The sequence below is a fragment of the Crocodylus porosus genome, unplaced genomic scaffold (assembly GCF_001723895.1).
Source record: "Crocodylus porosus isolate Cpor-Errol unplaced genomic scaffold, CroPor_comp1, whole genome shotgun sequence".
Taxonomy (NCBI): domain Eukaryota; kingdom Metazoa; phylum Chordata; order Crocodylia; family Crocodylidae; genus Crocodylus; species Crocodylus porosus.
In genome coordinates this window covers 1,696,460-1,721,500 of record NW_017728916.1, presented here as the reverse complement: position 1 = coordinate 1,721,500, position 25,041 = coordinate 1,696,460, and the positions used below count along the sequence as shown (strand labels likewise).

The window sequence follows — 25,041 nt, the reverse complement described above, 5'->3', positions numbered from 1 at the left end:
GGGGGGGGAGGAGATACAACATGCCATACCTGCCCAGCTAGTTGGCAAATCCCTGAACAGAGGCCTATGTATCTGGCCCACCCAGCTGTACTACCTATCAAGGAGATTCTCTATTGCAGATGACAGACACAGAGTATCCTATGGTTCACTCTGGCTAGCTCATTTTCCAACATCTGATGCCTACTGTCATCACACAAGCAGCATAGGGTGGATAGTGCTGACTACCCTACCCAGCCAAACAAGTACCAGTTGTAGCTGATGAAGCAATTCAGCTCATGACCATATTACATGTTCCTTAGGTTCACAAAGGAATCTGCTAGCCCACAGTTCACTGATCAGTCTGGCATGAGTTTCCCCACATCCACCAATGTGTGCAAGCCCTTCCCAATGTGGCATTTACCTTCTTGCACGATATCTCTGTGTTCTGGGGCCCTGGTGTGCTGAGCCACCCCTTAAACTTCTCTGACGACTCCTTGAGAAGGCTCTGCATGCTGTCATCCAAAAAAATTTGAAGATCCTTGCACTCCCCTTGGACATTCTGGTGTGTGGGCTCAGCCTGAGGGAGTGCACAGGCATCTGCTGCCAGGTAGGAGTTGCAAAGCTGGAGCATCGTGTCTTTGGGGATCTACAAAGGAAACATGGAACGTCAAAGACCAAGCTGTTACAAGGTCTTCACCCACCTGATGTCCCAAAAATGGAGCAGGAAGTTCTGACCTCTTCCTTCCTACACATGCTGGCAGGCTCACTGCAGCGCTGAGCATCAGTATCACAAACATTGCTGAACCCCAAGTGTCAGGACAGACCAGGATTTTGAGGCTCACCAGGTGCACCTGGTTCCCCAGCTGCTATCCCTAGATACCAGATGGGTGCAGCCACATAATGCAGGAGATAAAATATCTCAATAGAGAAAATAAGCCAACCACTAAGTGAAGAGATTCAGCAGAAATACCCCTCTGGCAGGATATTCAATAACTGTCAATTAGGGGGTTTCTTGCATGCTTCTCAAACATCTGACCCAGGGAACTGTCAAAACCAAGATGCTGGATTACATAAACCCTTGGATTGATGCAGTGCAGTAGTTACTGGAACACTACAACATCCCATCTGGCCAGCAGAGAGGGATGGATATAGGCCCACCAACCTGTCTGTGCTGGTCCCGTGCACTGTGTCCTTCGCACTGGTAGGTGAGATACCAGTGGGCTTAACTATCACTTCTGGCCTGTTTGTCTCAGGGCTGAGTGCACTGGGTTTCATGACAGTCAGTGGTCAGGGACACATGGGAAAAGCGAGCGCCTCATGTCATGGCACAGTGATTTTCAAGACCCAGAAATGGCTTCAAAGGACAACTGCATCCTTCCCCAGGTGGCCTTTAATCCCTTTGAGGCAGGATATGAAATGTTTACCCACAATGGGGGGGAGTGAGTGTAGTAACCCAGAGATCCCTGTGTCAGGGCAGGGGACCTTCATGGGCTTGTTCTCAAGCTGATGTACATCTCACTAGACTTGTGACAGTCAAATCCCATCCAACAAGCAAGGGCAACAGACCAGCACCCTGTCTGTTGCATTGGATCTGGGGACAAGCCACATGAACACACAGTAAAAAGCATTGTCACTTGCTATTTCTATGCAGCTCTTTCTGGCCCTTTTCCAAAGACAGAATTCAGGCTTTTAACAAGTCTTACTTGAATGCATACACAGAAGTGCCCCTAGCTGGCCAGTTTCTACAAGGCAGCATGGGGAAGACAGACCCTGAGTTCAGTTACCAGCTACCTGGCCAGGGATAGTCATTTCATCCCCCCTGTGCTTCACTTGCCAAATGGGGATAACAGCAATTCCTGAGCTCACAAACTCATTTGTGCCTGAGAGTTACTTGAGCTTTACAACAGAAAGGGCCATGCCAGTGCCCAGGTAGCCCTGATCTGCATGAGCTGTGACTACCCACCCACCTGGAACAGTTTCTTGCAGTCTGTGATCATGTGGCAGAGGCCCTGGGTGGCAGCCATATTCTCATCCAGTTCCTTCTGGTCTGGCTTTCCCATGGGGCCTTTCTTGTGAGCCACCCTGCCAAGAAAACGGGAAATGGTGAGCCCAAGCAGAAGGAGGGGTGAGCTACAAGCAGGACAGGGAGTGAGGGTTGAGGCTGATGCATTTTCTGGGCCCATCCAGTGGGTGCTTCAGCCCTGGAACCGGGAGACAATAAAAGAGTCACATTGGAGATGCATTTCTGCTTAAGGCAATAGGGAGGGATGACCATTCTTATTGTCAAGAACTGAACCATGACTCCCATTGCAGCAGCTGAACAAAGATGAATCCTGGGTGCTTGGCTGGTTCTGACCACTTCCTATTTACATCTCTGGCAAGGAGCAGGAGTCCACCCTCAATTAACCCTTTATATTTTAAACACAACAGCACCTGGCTGCTACTTATTCATCAGCCCCAAAGTCAGTCTGTTTAGCTACACTCTGTCCATATTTGGCCCTCAGTCAGCATAGCACCAGGGTGTCTCTCAATCTGAAATGCATTTACCTTCACAGCACCCCCTCTGAGGTAGTGCAGTGTTGTGGCCCCCACAGACCTTGACAAAAAAAAGGAGTCAGGGTATCACACAAATTAAGAGAGACACCCTGTGGTAAAACAGCAGCACTGCAGTTGCTCTTATCCAGCTCCTTTGCATTGCCAGGCAAGCTCCAAAGTTGGCACGTGAGCTAGGTTGCTCAGGCTTTGGGACTCTGGCTTGCAGGACTATGCGTCTCACAGAGCATGGCACTGGGCTGCAATGGCACACGATCTCTATGGCAATTACTCTGCCACTGGTGTTCTTAGTGTTTTACAGTCAATCAAGTGTTTTACAGTCAATCAGGAAGACAATGCCCTGGCCACAAGAGCTTGGCATCTGTCTACTGTGCCTTAGGTCCCAAAGGAACTCCCCTCAGGCCCTGGCAGGGGAGAGATGCAAGCTCCTTCATCAGCCTGTCCTGTGCAAACTCTGGTGAGGAGAGCACACGGGCTGAGGGTACCTCTTTGGAATGGAGAAAGGCCTTTTCTCCCATTAGTCAGACCCAGCTTCAGAATCAGTATCAGTCAGTGCAGCCAGATGGCACTCAACCAGCCAGAGCATTGACCAAGGAGTATCTCCAGGAAGGAAGACAAGGGGGCGGGGGGGGACAGAGAGGAGTGTGGAGGGGAGAACGTGCAGGGCATCTGGAGTGTAGTTCCAAAGGACTGGGACAGCTTAAAGGATTGTAGGCCCATAAGCTGCCTTGACGTAACTGAGGCCATTTTTTTTCCGTTTGAACGAACACCATGAGTGGAAAGGGAAATGAGCACAGAGGCAACAAAAACAACTGTTGTAGGCAAAACAAAATGTAGACAGCTGGAGAATTTAGAAAAACAAGATAGAATAGAGAACCAAGACAAACCCAAGGACCAAGGATGGCTCAGTAGGTGTGAAGTAAATTCAGAAGAAACATGCTGAGGGTGACAGATTGATGAGGAAAGAACCACTGTAAAAGGTAACTGGTGAGGATCTATAGCATGACCCTATATGGGATATACAGAAGAGAGCTGTACAAGGGTATAAAAACCTAAGGAAACAACTTAAGTTTGTGGATCTGTCACAAAGCAAGAAGACAGCACTCCCCTGGCTGGTATTGTCTGCCACAACAGCATGCCTCCTGAACAGGGGATGCCTAAAGAAAGAGATGGTCATTTTCTGAGTGTTTGTCTGTGATCCCCGATGCTCTGATGATGCCTAGGCAGCGGAGTCATTGTGCACTGTTTGGAAGGAATACCTCTACAGACTGTTAGGGGTTTTGCTCAAATAGTGCAATTGCTTATGTGTTTAATAAACCTGAATTTGAGACTGGAATGGTATCACCGATCATTTCATTCCATTCACGCCACCCTTTAACTGAAATTAAGTGCAACAGTCACTGTGCCCTTACCTTGGTGAAGAGGACACGTTGAGGTGGAAGATGGATGGGGCCAAACACACTGCCAAGTTCCTGGGTGTCATCTGATTCACCTCCACTGAGGCAATCTCGCTTAGAAAGTAGAGAAGTGCCTGCAGCACCTCCCGGTTCGCATCTGGCATCAGGAGAATGGCAGCCTGGACAGCTTGCAGCCTTTGCTCTGCTGGGACAACTGAAGGCAAAGAGAAGGGAGTGTGTGGTCAACTATACCTCTGGGACCCTCTGCTCTAGGGATCCCTCTGTTTTTTGGCAGAGCTCCTGACTGAACCTGGGGGCAGTGAGATGAGGCCTCAGGAAACTATGTAATTGTCCTCCTCACAATGAAGCTGCGTCCAGTCCAACAGGCCAAGGCTGCAGGCCACAGGCCACTTCTCATGGAGAGCTGGTCACAGTGACACTTGTTCATGTACTGATTCAGCATGTAAATCCTACCTATTGACATGTCTCAGGGAGTTACGATTAACAGTCTATAATTTCACAAGAGCAAGCTGAAGAACACAACTAGGCAACCAAATCTTACAGTCAAAATACTCGTGACAAATGCAAGGCCTAAGGAAAGGGCCCAGCCAATTTCCTCATTAGGTTTTATGCTGTTCTCCCTGTTCCATGTCAAAGGGCTGCTCTGGTCACTGCTCCCTGCCTGCCAGCCGCACAACAGGAAACAGTTAGTGCTGGCAAAATGTATGTCTAGGAGAGTTTACCACAAGGGCATCTACTGGGAGGGGCAAATAAAGACTAAAGTCTGGCTCTCACACAACTGCCTCTGTTCCCACAGGCAGACTCTCCACTCTTGGATTTTTGTGGAGACACCTCAGTGACAATGGCTTGGCTGCTGAGTCTTTGATTTTCATTCTTAGCCAGGCAACATCCCTTGCTTTGTCAACTGCTCTGACCTGACTCTAGAGCTTGGGCCACCTCTGCCATTCCCAAGGACCCTGCCTCGCTCTGCTCCTGTGGGTAGCACTTACATTGGTAGATCTGCAAGAAAGTGTCAGTGAGCTTGCTAGTGAAGATAGGCTCTGGCAGGTCACGGAAATACTGCTTCAGCATGTCCGCCACATCATAGGCGGATTGCCCGTCATAATTCACATTGTTGGGGGAAGCTTCATTCATGTCTCTCAGTGCTTGGATCCGAGACTTCGACCCTGACTTTCGGAAAATGCCAACCTGCCCAGAAGGAGAATTGGAGAGTGCTCAGAAAATGCAGTCTAGCGCAGTCCACCAACATAGCCCTGAGTTACAGCCAAGTTTGGAAACAGATGTCAGATCTCACCAAATCAAGTTCTGTTGGCACAAGCTCAGCCTCTGCGCTCCACTGTCTGGGCAACCAGATGACCAAGACACATTCTGTGATGCCCATCAAGAGACTGTCCCAATAAGCTTATATTCTCCACAGCACAGGAAATGTGGCCCTGAACAAGGGAAGGCTTAGAAGGCAGCAGCACTCAAGAAGAAGGGGTCTCAGATCACTGGCTAAATGAAAAGCTCCATTCCTGACTCTAGGAAAAGCACATTGGCACACTGTGTGAAGGTTGTGCTGGGCACCCAGGTGAGGACTTTAGCTTTGGAAACAGAGATTGGAATTAACACTGGAATAAGCCCCAATCTTCTGCAGGGCACACAGTCCCATCACCACCTTGATGGTTTTCCTGGCATCTGCCATTGCCCATTCCAAAGCAAGAAATATGTACCTCCAATATACAATGCTGGTGGTGGCAGCAGGATATGAGATTGGATTCTGAAAAAGGAGGCCTCTTCCTCACCTACTGAGAAGGGTGTGAGGCCTATACTCATTAAGAACCAGTCCCTGAAAGACTGGGACTAAAGAGGTTTCCAGGGCAAACAATGCCACACCTCCCTGAATGGCAATATATGATGTTAAGGAGCAGCCCCCAATGGGGTTAAAACAGTGGCACCCATAGAGGAATTGTCCTTCTCACTCTATGACATAGTAACATCTCCTGCCATGTTCGGGCAGTACTGAGAAGTCCTGGCCAGCTGATACCAGACTGAAAGGGGAAGGTTCCTTGCGGGTTAGCTATGGGCAGGGAAATGGACGCTCCCAGCTGTGCTGCCAACAGCTGCTCCTCACCTGGTCTAGGCACTTGCTGCGGATGTAAAGCATGGCTTGCTGGATGCCCCGGGGCAGGGGTTGTCCTGTCCTCTGCACGGTGATCATCAGCGAGACTCCAAAAACCATTTTGTCCTTGTAGTCTGGGGTTTTACTCCTCTTCATGAATTTGGGCACAGTCCTGTGAGAAGTGAAGACGTAAGTCAGAACAGCAATCACCTTCCCTTTGCAGCAAGCTGGAGATTAGGCAGGGAGCACTACACAGACACCCCCCACCCCAGCTATGGACAGAATATTTACACAACTACAACAGGGAAACACTGAGGTGTTCTCGCACATTTCTCCAATCTCTTCCCTCCCAAAGGGCTTCACAGACCACATGCATCCAACACCCCTGAAATGCAAATCCTTCTGGGATGGAAGGGAAGGCACCATGGCTGCTTCCTAGTGCAAACTTCTTCTAGAAGCCACATACAGCATTTACTGTTCACATACAACAAAGAAGACTTCCATCATTTAAAATATCTTCTGTTGTCGCCCTGGGCACAGATGGAATTCACCATCTGCCACAGCAAGGTGAAGGGCCATCAGTGGGGCCAGTGTTTAAATTTGGAGTTTCAGGAAGCATAGATGTGAAACCTGATGCTTAGCCCTAATCGTCCAGCTTCCCACTACCACCTCCTCACATTCACCCCACCAGCTCACCATGTCCAGGCATGTTTTGGGGACATAGAATCCTTCTCCATGATGGCAGTAAGGCGAAGCAGTGAGCATTTCTGGAGCAGGTTCAGCTGAGCAGATGACTGGCAGTTGATCTCCAAGGAAGCAGAATCCAAGCGGGGCTGGGAGTTCTGAAAACTGCACCAGCGCAGCTTCCTGCAAGGAAAGAGAGAGTCAGGGAGCAAAGGATCCCAGGGCAGTTTTCAAAGTGCAGGGTGCTTGCTTCCCATTCCACCCATAGCTCCTGGGTGCTGAGCACATGTCCAGGGCAGGCACCCAGTCAGCAAGCACTGTGCCCTCCTTTCCCCTGCCCAGGAGTGAACTGAGATATCAGTTACCTCCAGGAGTAGAAGGGTTGGGCAGGTTAGTGTGTCCACACCGAAACCCTCCATCCCAAACTATGCATGAAGGGACCATTTCCACTTAGATCTCCAATGCTGTGCATCATTTTGCTAGATGCATTTTCTTTCGTTCCACAGAACTACACTCGGTCACCTATACAACACCGGAGGTAACCAAGAATGCCCCCAGACACCCAGCTGTGCCCCAGTCTAAGTAACTATGCCATAGGGTTTGACCACACTGACTTATCATGCAGAAAAGACCGTGATTCCCACAAGTCTCATGTTAGTACTTAGGCTCTATCATCTATCCCTCCATCAAGGCATTTATATCATACCAGCCCAAGGGACTTCCAAGGATCTAGGTGAGAGTCTCTAGTGTGAAAGAGATGCAAGCCTGCAGGACATTTACAAAAACCCATGCTTACTTTGGGCAGGAGACTCTTTTCCAACAGTAGGAAGTACCATGACAATTTGGCTGAGGGTCACCATGGAGATCCATCCCAAAGTAGGGTGAAAACAAACACCCCAAGTCAAGGCTTCCTTTGTGAAGAATGAATGGAGCTGAACACACTCAGTAGAAAGCAGCTCTGCCCAGCCTGGATGGTGCACAACTTTCCTCAAACCTTTCTGCTCTGACAAGGCCCATGCTCTGTTGGGGTGGATCTCTGTGTGCAGGGAGATGTGAGTGACTGTCACAGCTGACTGTAATGGGAAACTGCCTAGCTAAATGCCCACACCCTCTTCACCAGCAGACAAGTTACCCTCCACTATTTAAATATGCAGGGCCTGATGAATTAAAGCAACAGGGCAGCTGAGTGGATGCCAGTTTTTTTTCAGTGAGGCAAACCATAAGATTAACGTCTTTAAGAGCAAATTCTTGGGCATTAATTTTCTGGTTTCCAAACAAATGATCTTAAGGAAAAATGGCAAAAGCAAGGCTGGATGAATAAATTCAGGTTTTTCTGTGACACACTGAAATACCTGCGTACTTGAAGGCCACCACCTTGTAATGGCCAAACACTATATATGAATATTGCGTCCCTCCGGGAATACCACCTGTATTTGTTCGGTCCTCTAGAGGGCACCAAAGACTCAAACTCTGGCTGCTCTAAGCCTTCCAGGCTGGTTCTTGTTCAGAACATGCTCAGGAAGCAAATGTTTTGTTTTATTTTTACCAGTGTCTTCATTAGTTTCGTAGCACTTCAGCCACGGTGAAATAATCAGCTGGTAGAGCTCAGTGTCCTGCACCTTGGCCAGCACCAGCCTACATGCCCAAGAAACATTATTCCAGGTTCTGGTGACAATAGGGACTACTGTAATAAGCAAATTGTGGAGTGTTACCAGAAGAGGGTGTTATAGGTAAGGCAAAAGGGATTTCTCGGTAGAAATAATGCCTCTTGTACCGTTTGCCAGTGACTCTCCATAGATTAAGCAAGAATAACACTGATGCTTCTGAAGGAAACTGGAAGTAAGCTCTGGAGGAAAATAGGATGCAAAACAACACAAGTGTTGACGATCCTTAATATAAAACTCTCCTCTCCAGAGAGGAGACTCATGAGCTGCCAGGGGTCACATCTGGGATAAATTAGCCCCAGAATGAACCTCTACCTCATCCTTACAGCAATGAGACCATCTCTTTCATCCACTGGAACACAAGCTGCCACTAGGAGGAGTATCCGAGGGGTCATCCCCAAGCCAACTGCTCGGGGATGTCTGGCTGGCCTACCTGCAAGGTCTGGTGAGCGATGCTCCCACTCCCGAATCTCTGCGCTCCCTCATCTCGATCTCCTCAGCTTCGTTCAGGGAATGGCCTGTACTGCCAAAGTCACTGGTGGAGGTGCCAACGTCAGACATGGACTGCTTTTCCAAGTTGAGACTGGACATAAAGGCAGGCTCCTCTCCTGAGTCCATCTCTTCTTTCCTCTCTGCTTCCCCATCTGGGTCTGCCTTTACCTTCCTCTCTGCTTCTGTGCCTAAGTCTGTCTTCTCCTTCCTGTCTACTTCTCCACCTGAGTCTGTCTTCTCCCTCCTCCCTGCTTCACTGTCTTGCGTAGGGATGATAGCCTGATACCAGCTGTCCACTCTCTCTACCAAATGCAGGACATAGTCCAAGACAGAATCAAGCTGTTCTTTGCTGCTGGCACATTGGGGCACATTGTCGTACACGCTCATTATGCTGCTGATGGAGCTGCATGAATTCCGCCTCTGACGGGACCCACAGCTCATTTGAGGAGAGTCTGCCGAGCCACTGCTACTGTCATCCAGGCTGAACTCTGAAAACTCCCTTGCTTTGTTCCCTGATGTCCAGTTGGTCAAGGACCTGTCACACAGATGACACAAGCTTTCAATGGAGAGAGATTTGGGGAATGTCCCTGGCTTGTGGTCTGCAGGAATGTGGATCAAATAGTCACTGTATGAATGCCACTGGTGGCTTTCTCTAATGGACGAGCTAGTGCCATTTACCAGGACCTTTCTACATTGCTCCAGGTCGACCCCACTGTGTTTCAGTTGACAGCCTGTTTTGCTGCCTTTTAAGTCTGATACATGGTCAATCCCATCTCCTCCTGACAGAAACAGATTTTTGTCAAGGAGGGAGGGAGACATTCTTTGTCTGAGGGAGGTGGTCTTGGCAGCTATAATGTCCCCGTTAGCCTCCACAGAATCACACTCTGGTTCGGTTGCTGTCTCATCGCTAGTGGCTTCCTTAGGTCTGGAATCAGTTTTCTCTTTTTTCTTCCTTCGGAAAGACTCTATCCTCCGTAGAAAGCTGCGAGACCTCCGCTTTTTTAGTTTATCCTTGGAGCTCCCAGTCTGGTCCTGGGATTTGTCTGTTAGAGACTGGGTACTAGAGGTGAAGGTAATGACTGCAGGGTCCTGGTTGGGTGACAGGTCAGGCATGGTGACCACGCTGCAGAGGGTGTCACCAGTGCTGCCTGTGCTGGTATTGCTATGGAGTGAAGCAGCCTCCACATTGGTGCTGAGGTCTGTAAGGACACTCTCATGGCTGGATGCCTCCTTTACAGTGTTCAGCACCTCTGAACTGTGGGAGAGGGACTCAACAGAGCCAATTCTGGACCACCTTTTACTGTCCTTCTGGAAGGTCCATCGGTTGCTGATGGCACATACATCTTCATCCGAGTCTTCATTCTGCACCAAGAATAAGAACCACAGAGGATCAACACAGACCATATGAATCATCCAGCATAACATAACCATGCTCCCCCTGAGTTTTGCAGGGCTACTTGGATCCACTAATAACCACATATGTAAGAGAAAAGCCATAACACATCATCATATGGTGTTTCATATAGAGAAATGTACTCCATATGAAACACTGTAGGACACCAAACAAATCCATTTCACCTTTTATGCAGTTACTTTTTGGAGGAGAGAGACAAAGCATTCATTGTTTTGTCCACTGCTGGGAAACTACTGCAGGGGGTTGCTCCTTATATTAAATTCCCAAGGGCTTTGTCCATTCTATTTCTAAATGTTTTTGTGATTGTTCCAGCTACTTCAAAAGGTTAGAAAGTAGAGAGAAGAAACACGGTCCTGTCCGGACTTCAAATATTTGTAATAGCACTGCGTGCCCTGCTGTTGTGCCTCTCTCTCCCACTGTCACTTTCACACAGCCAGTCCCTGAGCCTGCCTGGTATGAGCATTTTTAGGTTGTAGAATTAGAAGAGAAGGTTCCTCACCACATAGTGAAGCGAGTCCTACAACGAACACTGCAATTGCACCCAAGTGGGAGGGGGAGAGATGGAAGTATTTGCTTTTGAGATATATTAGTTTGTATTAAAAGTGTTTCTGGGTCACAGTTCGAGTGTTGGGACAGAACAGCTCCTGGCCTTTTAGACCCAACAGACAACACAGAGGTCAGGCTGCATTTGACTTCTGGTGCCCCACAACTGTTACAGGATTTAAATCTCTACCTACTTTTTAGGAATCAAAGCAGATTTTGGGAAAGTTTGATTTGGCAGCACCTCTCCAAAATACAGAGAGGGGAATTTGGAACAAGGGGTACCCATAGAAGCCATTTGTTCCATGCTGATTTTGGTCCGCTGTACACAATAGAGCCATTATTTATCACTTATTAAAAGACGCACAGGGACCTCCAATGAATGTGCATCCATAAACTAATGGTAGCTACCAAGGACGCAAGGCACACTACAGTAGAAAAGTAAGTGTAAGAACAGAGTCAATAAGAGGAGCAAATGGGCCCAAAGTGTCAAAACTATCTTTTTTTTCTTGCTGGAAATTTTTACCAAAGCTGAAAAACATGTGAACAGCTCTGCTGGAATGGAAACCAAGGAACATGCTACTTTGCTGGTGGAGAGGAGTATGCGTGGAGTGACGTGCAATGCCTTGAAAAAACCATGCAAGGACAACCAACTGCCACCCAAACCCATTCTTGGACTAGAGTTTGAGATAGCAGTGGTGTTTCCCCCCAGCCCACCTAAAGCTCTGGATAGTTCTTTGTGATCTAGATGTTGGCTTCTTCATCTGATACCTCTCCCAGCTGTTTTACTAACTCCTATCAGAAAACCATCAGCTACATTTACCCCTGAACACCACTGTCTTAGTAATAATCTATTCTCTATCTGTCATTTCTATTTTTAATACTGTTCCCTCATGACTCCAGAAATAATTACAGCACAAACAACTCAAAGCTATCCAAAAACTTCCTTTCCACCCTCATTTTCTTTCTCAGGTTGTTTGTGTCCTCGAGGGCTGGCAATCCGGACACTGAAACAATGCCCCAAACTCTGACCTTCCTGCAATTTCTGCAGGACAAGTGGAGACCTTCAGCTTCAAGGTGTTAAGCCTGCAGCTGCTATAGAGCCCAGGTGGGGCATGATGCTTATATAGCCACAGTAAACAACATATTCATAGTAGTGTTTTATTGTCTGAGACATATGGGGTAATTTTATTCACCCCAAGGGACCTCCTCTGCAAAGCTAGGTTTCTTTATTGATCCATCCTGCTAAAGAACTGCTCAAGGAAATCCCCTTCTAGTTTATGTATAACAGTATGGCACTGCATTATGGCTCGTCTAAAAGCAGCTGCAGACAGACTCTACCTCCCCCCTACTCCAGCTTGCTGCTTTGAGACAACTTCCCATCTCCAGGAAATTTACAGAAGAGCTCTGCTAGAACAGTAAAATATCTTATTATGGTGAATAACAACAAGTTTGAGTGAGCTCTAGAGACAAACTACCTGAAGCATTTTTTTCCAAGGTTCTCAACAATATGGAATTCACTGAAACAGGGTAAATGGAAATCCCAACACCAAGTCAGCCATTGACAAGGGAAGGCATTACGCCCAAAACAGAAACAAAGGGGAGAAACCCAGATCTCACCAAGATTCCCCGGCCTGTGAGATCCTCAATTTGCCATCAGGAATTTGGTATCAAACAGAGAAACAGAAGTATTAAGAACAATACTAGAAGGCTCCCAGATAAAAGCCAGCTAAAGCACGTCCTTCAAAATCTGGCAGAACAGGCGTTCTCACATGTTCCCAGCATGCACGCTAATAGATTTTCTCCTGGATATCACCCCTTCCACTTGTGATAATGGAGCATTTTTCTCCTGACCCCTCTCCTACCACCTGGATATTACATAACATCTTTGTGGAAGCTACCATATTATATGAAAATGTATTATTTGGTAGGGAAGATTTTTTTTTACCAGCTTTTTAATATAATTTAGCAGGCAGAAGTGAGGAGGGGCAGCACCCTTTAAAAGCCATGGAGCATATTTGGTTGCTACTGCACTGAAGTAGAACCCACTCCTTGCAGCTCTATGGCCTTGCTGCACCCTTGCAGCCTCATGACTTACCTGTTTCTGCTCACAGTGGACTTCCAGCTTCATGGTGGCACATGTGTTCAGGGTCATCAGCCTCCTGCAAACAAACAAGAGAAGCATTTGTCTCCTTTTCATCTCCTGCTACTACAGCTTTTTGAAAGGGCTCTTATGGCAGCATCTTCACCTGTCCCTAAACAGCTGGGGATCAAATGGAAGCATGGAGATTGGGGGAAGGCAAAGCTCACTCCCAGTGGAGTATAGCCCTGATGGCCTGCTCAGCTGAACAAAGAATGGACTCCTCACATTTGCCTTTTGCACAAAATGAAAGTGCAAGCATGTGTGTCTTTGGCTTCCCAACTGAGTTCAGACTGCTCTGACATGCCAGTGGTATAACACTTTCATCTCATGCCAAAGCCATTTTACAAGTATCTAAGTCAGAGAAATACCCTGCTCCTTTGTGATGTAGGTTCCTGGATACTCTGTATTTCAAGGACCTGCAGTTACTCTAGTTACACCTCTGTGTGCTCTAATCAGGGAACAGCACCCCTTCAGAGACCTACCTCTGACCACACACAGCACCCTAGCACATGACTGAGTCGTACATGGCCTGAAACTGCCTTCCAAATCCCATTTGCCGCAGGTTCCACAAGCCACTTGCTCTGCTTTTTGAAGTTTCTCTCCATGGACACAAGTCAGCCCCATTCACTCATGCTGGAATGTAACCGTGTCCTCAGCAGCTGTTCTCCACAGACTGTCAGCCTGGATTGGGCACTTCAGGTCGTGCCAGAAAAGTGCATTTAATTCACCTTGGTACTGAAGGGGTTATACATCTTAAATACAAAATTACCCTTTTCCTCTCAAGAAACCAATTCATCTCTTTTTTTTTTTTTTTTGTAAATCAAGATAGCCGTCTCCAAATACACCACCAAGCCCTGAGACTTTCAGAGTATAAATGAGAGGAGCCAGCAGCAGGAATTCTATAAACGCCACTGAACTAATTAAATTAGTAGGATTTGATTTAGTGACACAGTGCATTTGAAGATCATTTGAGGTTAGTGGCCTGACTTCAAATCATCTTCAGTCTACACCTGAATATGTGTTCATCATGACTGACAAGAATGCCAGGACTGGAGAGGTAAGGAGACTAGAGCAGGGATGAGGCCTATAGGCTGCAAGTCTGATGGGACACAGCAGGTTTCATGTTAGAATGAAAGTGCATTGGCATAACTGTGTAGATGGGAAGGCTGTAGTTCAGGCCTGAGGTGATTAATCTGCCTGGGATCCAGGAACCCAGGACTGGAAAAGCAGAGTGAGCCCAGAAGTAAGACTGAGGTGCAGTGACTGGGTTGGGTGAAGGTCTGTAACAGCAGAGGATGCTACAGTTCTGAATGAAGATGCAGAGCTGTGCAGGTCCTGGTTTAGATGGGTGGGTACAGGTGAAATGAAAAGGTGTTCAGAAGCACAATACTGCATACATCAAGGGCTGCTGCAGACCAGGGATTCCAGTGAACTGGCAGAGCAGGCCAGCTACAGTCTGCAACATAAAAGGGAAACTGCAGTCTGTCAGGACAACAAGGCTCTGGAAATGCTGAGGGAGGGAGCCTGAACAGCTCCTGCCCACGTCAGGTTGGGCAGTGCCAAGACCTCACCAGTGCTTGCATCCTAAGCATGAATACAGTGCTTCTTTCCAGTTACATTGTGCAGCCAGCCTGCTTGCTCAGCACCCCCTTGATGACCTGACAATGGGATCCCGGGTAATTTCCTTGCTTTCCAAGGTTCCTGGGCACATTCCCATAAACCTCAGAAAGAGCTACAAAACCAGCCTACATCAATTAGTGGCTCACAGCCTATCTGCTCCCTCTAGTGTGAAAGGGCTTGGCTGTTGGCGTGTAAGACACAAGGTCCAAGCATGAGTTATGTTTGCGCCTTTGTGCATGGGAGCTCATTTGAGTGGTACACTGGGGAATACGCTGCAGTTCGCTGGCTCAGTTTACAAAGCTCCAGGAAACAGCCTAAATGAAACAAAGGGCAACTCATTGAAAGGTAATACAGAAATCCAATCAGCCTCTGCCTGTACATAAAACTGCATGTGCAAACCAGCATGAGAGAGAAAGGGGCAGAGACAGACCATCCTAACTGTCTTCCAGGGGGTGCCTTGACAGAGAAGTCCTAGAGACTGCCCATTCCTGTCCCAAGTGACTGACCCTAGAAGCAGTCCCTCCAGAGCACTGGGGGAAGATGCTCTGTCACAGCCCAGGATGCACCTCCCTAGTGATAAAACAGAGAGGACTTTAACCCCTTGGGCCGTGTCCAGACGAACGCGACTGTGGGGTACATGGCGCCGCAGACATGTCTGCAGTGCCACATACCACACGCTCAGTTGTTCTCTGCGCTGCAAGGGAGCAGCGTGGAGGGGGTTTTTGACCCCTGAATATCCAAGGGTCAAAAGGCCCACAGAGAAAAAAAGCAGACCAGCACATGCACAGGCAGCACACGCTGCTCAAAGGAGGAACCCAGTTGCCTGGAACCACACTGCAGCTGCCAGCCAGGCTCCTTGCAGCAGAATTGCCACTGCTGCAGCCCTTGGAGGGCCCCAGGACCACAGGTAAGGCTGCTGGTGGCCCCAGCCTCCCCTGCCCCCCCCCCGGGGTAACTTACCGTGCGCCAGAGCACATGTGGCACAGGCGTTCCCCAGAGACAAGCAGTGGCCGTGCAAGGTGCGCTGCTGCTAGTTGTCCCTGGGGTACTAAATGTCCACGCATGTCTGGATAATTGCAAACCCAGTGCCTTTCACCAGCAAAAATTCTGATGGGGAAAAAAATCCTTGATTTTTCTAAAAGAAATGGGGAGAAAAAGTGGCAACAGGAGGTAAAAGGAAACAGCAATGATCTGCCTCCCCACCGAGGGTGTTTAATGAAATGCTCTAAGGTGGGGGAAGAAAAAAGCTGGCTTTGGCCATGAAGCGCATGACCTACTTGCCTGTTATTAAGTCACTCAGGGCAGTCAACTAAACTGCTTTGACATTTAGCTGACAGAGGATTAAGCCTTGTTCACTTAACTCATTGTTTAGATTCTGGGCAATTTAATAACAGTTTCCCTGAGGAAGCTAGTAATATAATGGACAGTGTACAAGCAGGGAGGTAGAGAGAAATCCCACCAGGTGGGAAGGCAAATCCTCAGCATTAATTTAATTAAATCTCTGCTGAACTCTGCTGGAGACACCCATTTCCTCCCTGTTTGCTGAGATTCTGAGGAAAAGGCAAATGGCTATGAAACTGTCTGGGAAAGGTCTCAGGGCTCCCTGCAGGAAGTGGTTAGGTATACAAACCTGATGGACATTACACGCTTATAGTTCCAAAGTGGTCTCCTGAATGGGTCTCAGAGAAGTTATGAATCAGTCTGTTTGCATGTGCATGAATGCAGGACTGAACCTGCAGATGACCAGTGTATGAAACAAAGCCACAGAGATTCTGATGGGGGTTAATGTGTGCAAGTTCTGCAGGCACAAAATCTGACCTATCTGGGGAAATGAAGGCTCAGAGGCATGAGGTGACTCAGCCAATTGCTCCGCAGGAGTCGGTGACAGAGCCAGAACTAGAGTTCATGAGTTCCTGACAGCCACTACCCACTTGAGACTGCTAGACCTTGCCCCTTCGGGTGTGTCTAGACTAGAGTCTGTGGTTCCAATTTTACCTAAGTTAATACATCGCTAATTAACTTGTTCTAAGAGCTTTTGGAAATGCTAATATAACACACACTATATAAGGCTTGCTCCAGGGTGCAAAGACTATGTCTGCATTGCCAAAAAGGTGCCTTTTTACTACCAGATGACTAATGCCCATAAGCTATCCTGCTTAAACACCTAAGGGGAGACAAGGCCCTGTAGTTTTTATTGTGAGATAGCTAGGTGGGAAATACAAGTGTTAACTTCACCTGGCTACCTCATCTCCACTGGGAGACACTAGGATGGTAAAGCAAGATAAGTGTCATTAGTTACTCTGTTGTAAAAGGAAAGCCACTTTTACACAGAAAAGATAAAAACAGAACTAAAAGTCTATATTTATCATAGGGCTCAAGCTAAGTCTTCATCTGAAGGTCCCAAAAACTAGCTAAACTCAGAGTGAAGGTTTCAAAGAGATTCCAGCAACTGAACAGAAACCAGTAGTCTAATAACGAGAGGTCTGCAGTACTGAAGGACTAAGAAAGACCCTGCATTCATAAGACCATAATGATTCCTGTGGTGAAGAAGGAAGATTTTCCACAACAGTTTCTATCCAGGATGGCAAAGGGACTTAGGTAGAAGCACAAGACGTGGCCTTATGCAGAACAGGCAGCTGCAAAGCCAGCTGCATGCCCGGCCTGTCACCCTTCTGGAAAGAAGTCAAACAGCCTTCCACTTTGTCCCTTGCTGGCTGGAGAAATTCAGAAGCAAAGGGATTATATTTACAGACTTTTGGCAGAATGAAAGAGATGAAACAAAGAGTGAGCAGGCATGTGTGTGCTAGCAGGGGAGAAAATGTGTATGGGATTTTGTTTTCTTGGAAGAGCTGCATAGTAAATTTCCCTTTTTGACCTTCTAATCAGCTAAATGCTGCATGCGGCTGCCTTGTGGACCCCAGAGATTACATGATGGCTTTGGAAAGTCAGCCTGAGGCATTCCTATCCGAGAGCCGCGGCTCCATTTATGCCACCCACCGTGCACACTCTTTCCAAAAGCACTGGCAATGATGCAGACTATTGCGAGCAACCACCTGAGCAGGCAGAAAGAACCTGTTCTAGGTTAGCAGGGCGAAACAACCCCAGAACAACACAAGCCACCCAAACGCTGACACATGTGGAAGCAAGAAACATAAAAGCTCTAACAGAAATAGATTGGAACCCGGGAGCTTCAAAAACCTTTCTACAGCATCCTTCCCCTTTTCCCCAAAGTTAGACCAAGGAGAGGTGCAGGGTGAAGCAGTTCATATCTACCCAAGAGAACTGTAACAGAGAATGCGGCCATATCCATTAGAACAGCCTCAGCATGATAATTAAAGAAAACAGCAGCTATGCTTAAATCTGGCTTCTGTTGCAGGTGTTGCACCAGTCAGAGAAGGAAAAAAAGGGTCCTGTTCATAAATACCCATGCAAGCTTTCATCTATGAGGACAGTGCAGGGACATAGCTATGAGGAAGGATATTGGAATATAAAACAAGGGAGCTAAGACTCCTAAATCAATTTGAAATTTGACTAAGAACAGAGGAGTCAGATACAAGGGATTTGACAGCCCTTTCCATTAAGTATTTGGTCTTGGTCCAAATACTTAAATATGAAAACAATACTAAGAAAGGCTACTGCTTAAATACCAGGACCGATCCTCCATCAAAAATATATGTATGGCATAGATTGGTGCTATTTTCAGCCCTCATGATATAAAGAGAGAGATGCTTTCCAGTGAAGTACTATGGAGGTACTATTCCCATGCATTCATACAAAGGAGTCCAATGTCTCTCAGGCCAATCACTTCTTACGAAAAAGCTCCTTAGTCAAAGCATCCAGAAAACTGTATAGTCCATGAAACAAAAGGGATCCATCACTAGTATAGACTAAATCCACCAGAGTAGAATCAGCTGCAGCAAACAAACTTGCCCCTGCAGGATTGCTGCGAGAGAATTCAATTCCTGACAAACCACTCAAGATGATAACTGGCAGTCCTCTGGCATTTTACCTTAGTACCTTGTTCAATGCACATTTGCTTTCATTCACATGTGACATGCACACAAGTCAGCCAGGTGAAAAGCTGCACACAGATGGAGTTTCTGTCTATGCTAACGCAAATAAACAAAATGTCCTTTCTATAGCTTGAAGATGTAATTTCTTAAGCACTTTTCATTTGTGCAAGATATAACTAAGTCCCATTAATATATCTAAATCAATACAAAATATGCCACAGTGAAGAACTATTCCTTTTCCTCCATACCCCATGTGGTGTGAGGGGATACTACACAGAAACTAACAATAAACAGTGGAGAATGGGAAGCTAGTTCAGAAAAAAAACCCTAAGTTCTTTCACTGAATCTTTCCATATTTCTAAACAGCAATCCAAGTGAAACCTTTTAGGAGAAGCTGAGATATTTAACTCCTTCATGTACCCCACCTCAGCTGAGATCTACGTGATTTCCCCTCACCTCTGTACATGTGACTAGAATGGGAAGGTAAACTGACCAGAAAGCAAGAAGCCATGAGAAGGCCTGGAAGCATAACAAGAGAAGCCTGATTCTGAAAACTGTACAGAAGATGCAACAGATCCAATAACATTCAGAGATGTGCCAGCTTCTGAGGTACAGATCCCAACCTGACCTTTGAATCTTACTATTAAGGGCATGATGCCCAACTTGACAAGACTGTCAATGCACAGACTTCCAGTGCCTAGTACTTGTTTCATTTCTAAATAGAGCCATAAGGAACTGGGAGTCCACAGGCAGAACATTTAAAAAATAAACCTATAGAGAAAGTTTTTTACAAGATGCTTCTACTGTACAAGAATTCGGTTTTTCCTCTAAACAGAACAAAGCCATTACCCATCCAGTGGAATAGCGCATCCCAACCCCATGTTGTGCAGGTGAAGGAAACAATACTGAAAGAGTAAGGCATGACTAGAGGGAATCAGCATCAGGGACAGAGTGAGAACTGAAGTCCCCTGATCCCCCTGCCTCTCCTTTCTAGCCTCATACCTAATCCATTAAATTGTTTTGCCTCTATTATTTGTTACTCCTTTCTTAGGGAGTTTTGCTCAACTTGATGTTCCTGGTTAGGCACAATGCAGGGGAGCAGGAAGACTGATGCCTGAGGGGTCCTCACTGTTCCTCTATTCTTTGTATAACTTATTTTGATGTGGTGATCTTTACCTGCACAGAGATGTGAGGGAGTCCTCGTCCAAAAAGCTGTGGTCAGTCTTCACAGAGGTGATATCAATAGGGAACAGCAAGGCTGAGGAAGAGAAGAGCAGGAGGTGGATTAGAGTCTCAGCTTGTGAATCACCAACTCCAACAGAAGACAAAGTGGGGATTTGAGGGAGAAGATAAGTGTGGAGAGAAAGAGGAGGAGGAGAGATATGGAGAAAGAAGAGAAAGGAGAAGAATGAAAGACAAGTAGAGTAGAAGGTTGGAGGCCTTTTGAACTCCAACAACTTGCAGTGTAAATAAGGATATGTCTCTATGGCACAGCTGAGTGTTACAGAAGGCTACCAGAGCTACTTCTGGACAAGCCAGCAAAGGTACTTGGAACAGTACTGCTAAATTAGCATGACACCCTGTCCAGACTAGTTAGCTCTAATAAACAGCAGGGTGCACTACTGTGGGCAGAAAACCAGCTTTGTTGCATACCCAAACCAGCTCATTCAGGTATATGGTACTTCACTGTGTTGGGCAGATACACCCCAAGAGCTGAAAAATGCCATTAAAGCTGGGGCAATACATGTACAGTGCATCACATTACCACATTGAGCGCCTATCCCAGGAGAACACCTGCAAAATACTTGCTTCCCTGGGACCAAAGAGTGGGAGAGGGAAGCAGTGGTATCCTTCCCAGTGGGTCGTATGCAATATGCCACTACTCTATGAATAGCTCCAACCTGCCTTGGGAGTTTCCAAGGCAGAGTGTTCAAAATACATGCTCCAAAAGGAAGAGTAAAAGGGCTAACCATATTCTCTGCCCACTGTCCTCCACTAGAAAGATGATCAGCTGCCGCACATTTTGGCACCTTCCAGAGGGCAACCGGAGAAGATGGACAGAAGGCAGACTAGGAGAAAGATGAGCAGTCAATAGCTGGGGTCTCAGTGTCATGATGATGAGCACAGGAGAAATGCAGAGACTGGAAATATGAGTTAGACAAAGAGATGGTGCTGGAAAGGGAAAAACAGGGTATACAGGACAAAGGATACCAGATACAAAACCAAAGATCACTGAGAAATGCCAACCCCATTACTGAGCTTCCTAGCTCACCTGCTCATTCTCAGACAAGCAGTTTCCTCCCTGCAGAGTAAATGCTCCAAGAGGAAGTAACCCTGACATGTCCTGCACCTCTGGGGAAAACGCTTTCCATTTTTTAAAACTGCCCCAATCATGAGCTCTAGCTGCTAAATCACACACTCCTTTTAGCAGCAAGAGAAAAAAATATTTTGTTCAGAACATTTGCTAGCAGAACTCCATACAGGTGTGGGAGACCCATGATGTGGACAGGGGCAGCCTGGGGGAAGGCAGTGCCATGCCAAAGACTCTCTGTTAAGCTTATCAGTCCCTGTAGTGAACAAGCCATTTTAAGAGCTTAGCCTGTGCACACCAGACAGCAGAATCCCACCTCTGAAACTGCCCTAGCTACACATCCACAGCAAGGCTCAAAACTAACTTCATAAGGGGAGCAAAACTGTTCTATAACCAGAGGCCATGGCACCAAACTGATGCATCAGGACTTCCCCTGCAGCCAGCTCTGGCAACTAAGGGCTCTGGGTTGAGCATAGCTGGTCTGCATCTCTCATTAGCCTTCAGTGTGCCCATGGCTGTGGTTCAAATGAAGAATCTTCATCTCCCCCCACAGGAAGGAAAAAAGCGAGAACAAGATTGGGAGACCGCACTTACTGTGTTGCGATACCCTTCTCAGACAGTTCTTCTTCCTTAACTCATCCTGAGTCAAGGAAGTGGTATGGGATGTGGACAGCACAGCAGCCCTAACATTATCACCCAATTTGCCCCAGCACCAACTCAAAAGACATGAGACAGGTCTCAGATAGCAGACACATTTGCTGGCTTCCAGGCAGTTGCTGGAGGAGAGAATGAAGTTAGCACATGCTTACAGCAGTGGTATCTTTAAAGGCAACTATCACTGCCTCTCCATCTCTCTTAGGAGCTTCCGAAAATACTGCAGGATGGGTGCTAAGCACCACCCAGGCAGATGAGTTCTGTATGGCAAGGTCCCTCTGCTCTTTTCCTGTCCCTTTTTAAGGTAGCTCTGCTTGAGAACCTATATACATGGTTGCACTTTACCTATCTCCTATGACTGCAAAAGCCTAGCTGAAACTGAAGCTGTGAAGTGCAGGCTGCAAAACAGAATGAGACAGTAAGGGACTGATCTAACAAAGCCTAAGTTGGGACAGGGTTTTATTTTCCAGTATCTAGAACCAGATATTTGTCCCCTTTTGTATGAGTGAGGAGCAACCCAAAGGAACTGGATATGGACCTCACCTATAGAAATCTGGCCAGTCTCTGCACTGGGATACACAAAGAGGTCACCCTTAAAATAGAAACTAGGAACAAACAAGCAGCCTAGGAAGCTATCAGTGAGGTGGCATTTTGTATACATAATGTGCTTGGAGGAGATGAGTGGAAGTGTCTAAACTGAACAATAGCTGGCTTTGCACCCTGCCTAAAGGCTCAGCTTCCAGCTATTGTTCTAGCCTTCTCCTTCCCTAAGCTAGTTTATGCTAAAGCTGCAGTTATTCAACACAGGCCACCTACAGTGGGACCAGTGGCCTCCACCATCTCTTAAGGTAAACAAAGTAAGGAGACAGGCTTTGCAAGGGTTAATTTGTGAACTGGGCGTGTGAGAAGCAAGTCTGTTGGACGTATCCAGCCATTCTCTCTTCATATGTCCTTCCCTTCAGGGACCCCACAATAAAGTTATGTGACCGATTTCAAGCAATGATCTGCTGCATGCTTAGATAGTGCGTAAATCTTGCTACTAACTAGTGAGCGGGGACAGGACACTGTCACCAAGGACAACTAAGTACAGAGAGGAAAAATATTCATTCCCACTCCTGTGCTACACCAAATTTAGCTGTACATGTGTCACCGCCTCCAGAAAACACTTATTAAAATATTTGGAGACAATGTTATCTATTCAGACTGGTCTTTCTCTGGCCTGGCCAGGCATCTTGTGAGCTTTCTAGAAGCACTGCTTGAAGGGGAGAGGTTCAGGAATGCTGAAAGGACAATAGTGCGACCAGTTCTCCAGACCTCTGTCATGTTGGAAGGTTTAAAGTTGTAACGTACAATCAAACAATTAGTGAATTGCCCTCTCTGTCCCTTCTTCTTTCCAGACTGGCCTCAGTGCTTTGAAAAACCTGCAGTGACGACCTGCATCCAAAGACACAGAGGAAAGAACCACGCACAGAAGGCAAAAATTCCTGAAACCTTCATGGCGGGAAGGCCTGGAATGCATCCCCATGGTCTGAACAGGACCACACAATCAAATTTGGCTCTCTACATCTGAGTCTTGTTACCTGAAACTCTGCCAGGGCAACCTAGCACAATGTCATCCTGGGTCAGAGCACATAATTAGCCAGTGAACCCCTGACAAAAACAGTTGAGCAGCCACTGTGAAGACCCTCCTGAATCCCTGTTACTCACACATCTCTAAGCTTCAGCTACCAGCTACTCTGAATCTAGCTACACAGGATTCATCCTCTACATCAGTGTTTCTCAACCTGTGGGTCAATATATGAAAGGGTCGCAAACAAACTTTAAAAAATGGATTCTCTTTTAAAGGAACTTGAGACCCTGCATGCCCTACACACCCACCCCCTGCCCCACACACTGGGGGGCAGGACTGGCCACTGATGTTTACAAATGAGTCTTGGTACAAAAAAGGTTGAGAACCACTGCTCTATACCAACAGAAGGCTCCTCTGAATTCTCTGGTTTGTCTGTCTTTACAGTCACCCACAACTGACACCTGGGCATTTGCCTTTGGAGCCCATTATCCTGCCCCAGGTGCTGGCCCAAGAGAAAAAAAGGGCTTGCTTTCTCTTCTTGAAAGTTAAGAGCTGTCTCAGGACTTCTCCCAGCTGGAGATAGCTCAGGAATTCACTAGCAAAGACCTGGATGGCAGGAAGTGAAAGGGGAGATGAGCAAATTAACACTTCTCCCATTGCTACCCCAGAGAATACAGCAGAGGCAGCCTCACCTTCATAAAGCTGTGCATACTGAGGAAATCCTGCTGCCCGCAGCCAGTCACAAGCCTCCTTGGCCTCGATTTCTGAAACAAAGCAAATTAATTAGTTTGAGACTCTCAAGCATCCAGAGACATTGCATTAACTCCAAAGAGCAGCACTATGCACGAGACGCTGGTTCACTCCACATGTGTTCAGATCACTACTCGTGGCCATGAAACCATTTTTAAAGCACGTAAGCCAAAGTCAATGGTATCTCCATAAAATGGGCTGTTTAAAAACCAAAGTCCATGGTATCTCCATAAAATGGGCGGTTTAAAAACCATGTATCCCTTTTGGTAGCAATCACTCCAAAAGCACTGGTTAGCATGTTGTTGGTCAGCTGGAGACCACATCAAGAGCTTTAAGAGCACAACCCAGACAGCACTTTTACAGCTCCTGGGGCTAGCCTTTATTAATTTTACATGGAATAAGATCAGTGGTGAAGGGAAACTGGGGCCAAAGCTGCTGTGTGGCAATTCTGAGTGGCAAAGTGCAGTTTCTCCCTCTCTACTAGAATCAGTGACACTAGCATAGAATACGGTGCTACTTCACAAGGGTGGTAGAATCAGGGTCACTGTAGTTATACCATGAGGGACCTGCCCCAGACCCCTGCACTGAAGTATGGCTGGTGGCCTGATCTCCAAAACCTCTAGGCATGCACAGCCCCCAAGTTCTACAGCAGCTCTGAGAATCAGACCTTAGGGCAAGAACCCAGAGTGCTGCTCTCAAGCAGACAGACAAAGCTTGTGAAATGAAAAGCAGGACAATTAAGAGGTTTTCTGTAGACTTTAAAGGGGTCCAGCTGTGAATTATTGACAGTGCTGTCAGTGTTTCTTCATACATGGCCTAAAATGTCTCTTGATGACTCAGTACAACAGCCACAGACAATTTAGTTTCTGGGAAGTTCTTGCAAGTTTCAGAACTTGTGGAGTTGGGAAAAATCAGTGAAATTCCCAAGCAACTAGGGAGAGCTGTTCTCTGATGTCGGGAGTCCCACTGCTTAGTAAGATTCAAGTTTGTGATCGTGACCAACACTTACTATAAAATACAGAGAACCTTACTGTAAAATTACTGCAGATTTTTCCCTGCCCATTTCCCTGTTTTGCAGCAGCTCTGTGGTGATATTGATATGCACATGGCCAGATCAGGCAAGAGCATCTTGAAA

The 25,041-nt window shown here is 46.9% G+C and overlaps 1 protein-coding gene across 5 annotated transcripts in view; it reads right to left on the bottom strand.

Moving 5' to 3' along the window:
- STARD8 (StAR related lipid transfer domain containing 8) overlaps nucleotides 1–25,041 on the bottom strand; it is a 112,587-nt gene that overhangs the window by 1,967 nt on the left and 85,579 nt on the right. For 4 of the 5 annotated variants that reach the window (XM_019536219.1, XM_019536220.1, XM_019536223.1 and 1 more), the window contains 10 exons: nucleotides 23,849–23,920; nucleotides 19,798–19,879; nucleotides 12,944–13,007; nucleotides 8,833–10,253; nucleotides 6,748–6,918; nucleotides 6,064–6,223; nucleotides 4,940–5,138; nucleotides 3,945–4,143; nucleotides 1,947–2,061; nucleotides 401–625 (listed from right to left, as the gene is read on the bottom strand). In XM_019536219.1, coding sequence (XP_019391764.1) covers nucleotides 401–625; nucleotides 1,947–2,061; nucleotides 3,945–4,143; nucleotides 4,940–5,138; nucleotides 6,064–6,223; nucleotides 6,748–6,918; nucleotides 8,833–10,253; nucleotides 12,944–13,007; nucleotides 19,798–19,879; nucleotides 23,849–23,920 — 2,708 coding nt within the window. Of the gene's footprint in view, nucleotides 1–400; nucleotides 626–1,946; nucleotides 2,062–3,944; nucleotides 4,144–4,939; nucleotides 5,139–6,063; nucleotides 6,224–6,747; nucleotides 6,919–8,832; nucleotides 10,254–12,943; nucleotides 13,008–19,797; nucleotides 19,880–23,848; nucleotides 23,921–25,041 lie in introns of those variants that run through there. The other variant, XM_019536222.1, reaches the window with a different exon arrangement.